This window comes from Buceros rhinoceros, unplaced genomic scaffold (genome assembly GCF_000710305.1).
Source record: "Buceros rhinoceros silvestris isolate BGI_N320 unplaced genomic scaffold, ASM71030v1 scaffold22638, whole genome shotgun sequence".
Lineage (NCBI taxonomy): Eukaryota > Metazoa > Chordata > Aves > Bucerotiformes > Bucerotidae > Buceros > Buceros rhinoceros.
In genome coordinates this window covers 2720-4924 of record NW_010428901.1, presented here as the reverse complement: position 1 = coordinate 4924, position 2205 = coordinate 2720, and the positions used below count along the sequence as shown (strand labels likewise).

The window sequence follows — 2205 nt, the reverse complement described above, 5'->3', positions numbered from 1 at the left end:
CTTTGAACGCTCTGCCCTGCATGACCCTGTGCCCATCCCCCCGGGGCTGCCCCAATTCCTGCTACACGCCAGGGCAAAGGCTGGGCAGGACAAAGGCTGGGCAGGGCAGAGCCTGAATTTCGGCGCATGCAGGGGCGGAATGTGCCAGAAGGCACCACAGGGGCAGGGAGGGGTGGGCAGGAGGGGGGAAAAGCAGGGGGGACCCAAGGGGATGAGCTGCTTCAGGAGGACCCCCCAGTCCCAGCTCCCTTCCCACCATTGCTCACGTTGTGTTTCAGGGCCTCTGGGGCTGTCCACTTCACGGGCAGCAAAGTGGCATCCGCGCCCTTGGGGTTGACCCGGGCCAAGCCGAAGTCGCTCACTTTGGCCACGTTCTCCTCAGAGATGAGGATGTTGCGGGCAGCCAGGTCCCTGTGCACCAGCTTCTTGGACTCCAGGTAGTCCATACCCTGAGCCACATCCCTGCCATAGCCGAGCGAAGCAGAGCACAGTGTCACCATGTGTCTCCTGGGGTAGCTTGTGGGGATGCAGAGCACCGGTCCACAGCCCAGGAGGAGGGTGATGGACTTACAGAGAGAACAGGAGGAGCTGCTGGGTCGGGACATGCGCCCGGCCCCGCGTGCGCAAGAAGTTCACCAGGTTGCCCTGACAGAGGAGGAGAAACACGTAAGGACCAATGGGAGGGGGCTGCCGGGAGATTTTGCCTCCTGCAGGGGCTGCAGTGCCTGGCTTCCATCCAACCCTGACCCTGAATGGGGCTTTTGTCCCCCAGTCTGAGCGGCCACAGGTCCTGTTGGCCAAGGACTGGCTGGGTGCTCTCACCTTGCTCATGAACTCCATGACGATGTAGAGGCCATTGTGCAGGATCACGCCCAGCAAACACACCAGGTTTTTGTGACGGACCTTCCTGAAACAGAGGGGACCCAGGTCAAGGGGGTGCCTGCTTGACCCCAGGTCATGGGGCAGGGTTGGGCCATATCCCCACCCAGGGCACTCACGTCATGGCAGCCGTTTCGGTGAGGAAGGCCTGAGCGGTCACGTCACACTTGATGTTCTTCACAGCCACCTTCTGCCCCATGTACTCGCCCTGCAGGACATCTGAGAGGGGACACAGGGTGTCAGGCTCAGCCCCACACCCCATCCCACATCCCAGGCTGAGCACCCCATGCCATGGGATGGGGAGGGGTGTCAAGGGGTGCCATTTTGGGGAGGCCATGGCCAGGGAACCTCCAACCTCATCTTCTCACCTACCTCCGAACTCCCCTTGCCCGATGCGGTCTCCAAGCGTGAGGTGTTGCAGATTCAGCAACCAGCCAGCTGGACACGAGCACAAGGACAGGTTAGCAGGGACCACCACACTGCCTTGTCCCCCAAACCCAGAACACGACCTTCTCCTGTCATCCTCTACCTTTGGCCAGCTCCTCCTCAGCTGACTTCATCCCGGTTTTCGGTTTGGGCTTCACCAGCTTGGTGCAGATGGCTCCCTGTTCCTTCATGTAGTGCTGCCGAGGGGCGAACAGAGGGAGGCGATGCCACCTCTTACCCCCAAGCTCAGGGTGTGGAACCAGAAAAACATCCAGCCCCACCCCACCCCCCATCGCCACATGTCCCATAGTGCTGTGATTCACAGCCCGTGTCTCAGCTCTTCTGCCCTCTGGGCACAGCCAGGGAAACACCGTGATGGACCACGGGTGACAGGGGATGCTACACCAGTGAGCCTGGCGGCAGCTGGTGCTGCAGCAGCGGAGGGCGATTTGCAGAGGCAGCAAGGAGCGGAAGCAGTGGGACAGCCATCGCAGTCACTGAGCGGGGCCAGGGCAGCGGAAAGGGGAAAGGAGCCACCCAAAAGCAGAAGTTGTGTCTAAATGAGGAAAAAATAACAGAGTGCAACCCCCGGAGAGGAACGGGCAGCAGCTACAAGACAGGGTGAAGATGGACCTTGAGGAAGAGCTCGCTAGAAGGGCATGATCTAACTCCAAGGGGTCATCAGGCAAGAGGGGGGCTCAGAGGGGAGGGAAACATGGCAAAACGCCTCAAAACCTCGGTGAGGTTCAGACCTCATCGGGGTCCAGGGGTGGCAGAGGCTGCTGGGATCTTCATTTTCCAAAATGCCCAAATGGGCAGGGGTGGGGGAAAACACGGCCCTGGGCAGGGAGGGGACTGGGACAGCTGCCAGCACGGCTGGTTCGCAGCAAGGGACATCCC

The 2205-nt window shown here is 60.9% G+C and overlaps 1 protein-coding gene across 1 annotated transcript in view; it reads right to left on the bottom strand.

The window, feature by feature from the left end:
• Window positions 1–2205, bottom strand: part of MATK (megakaryocyte-associated tyrosine kinase) — a gene marked incomplete at its 5' end in the record, with an annotated part of 4193 nt that overhangs the window by 657 nt on the left and 1331 nt on the right. The window contains 6 exons of the mRNA XM_010142454.1: window positions 267–462; window positions 572–645; window positions 823–907; window positions 999–1098; window positions 1252–1317; window positions 1409–1502. Coding sequence (XP_010140756.1) covers window positions 267–462; window positions 572–645; window positions 823–907; window positions 999–1098; window positions 1252–1317; window positions 1409–1502 — 615 coding nt within the window. The remainder of the gene's footprint in view (window positions 1–266; window positions 463–571; window positions 646–822; window positions 908–998; window positions 1099–1251; window positions 1318–1408; window positions 1503–2205) is intronic.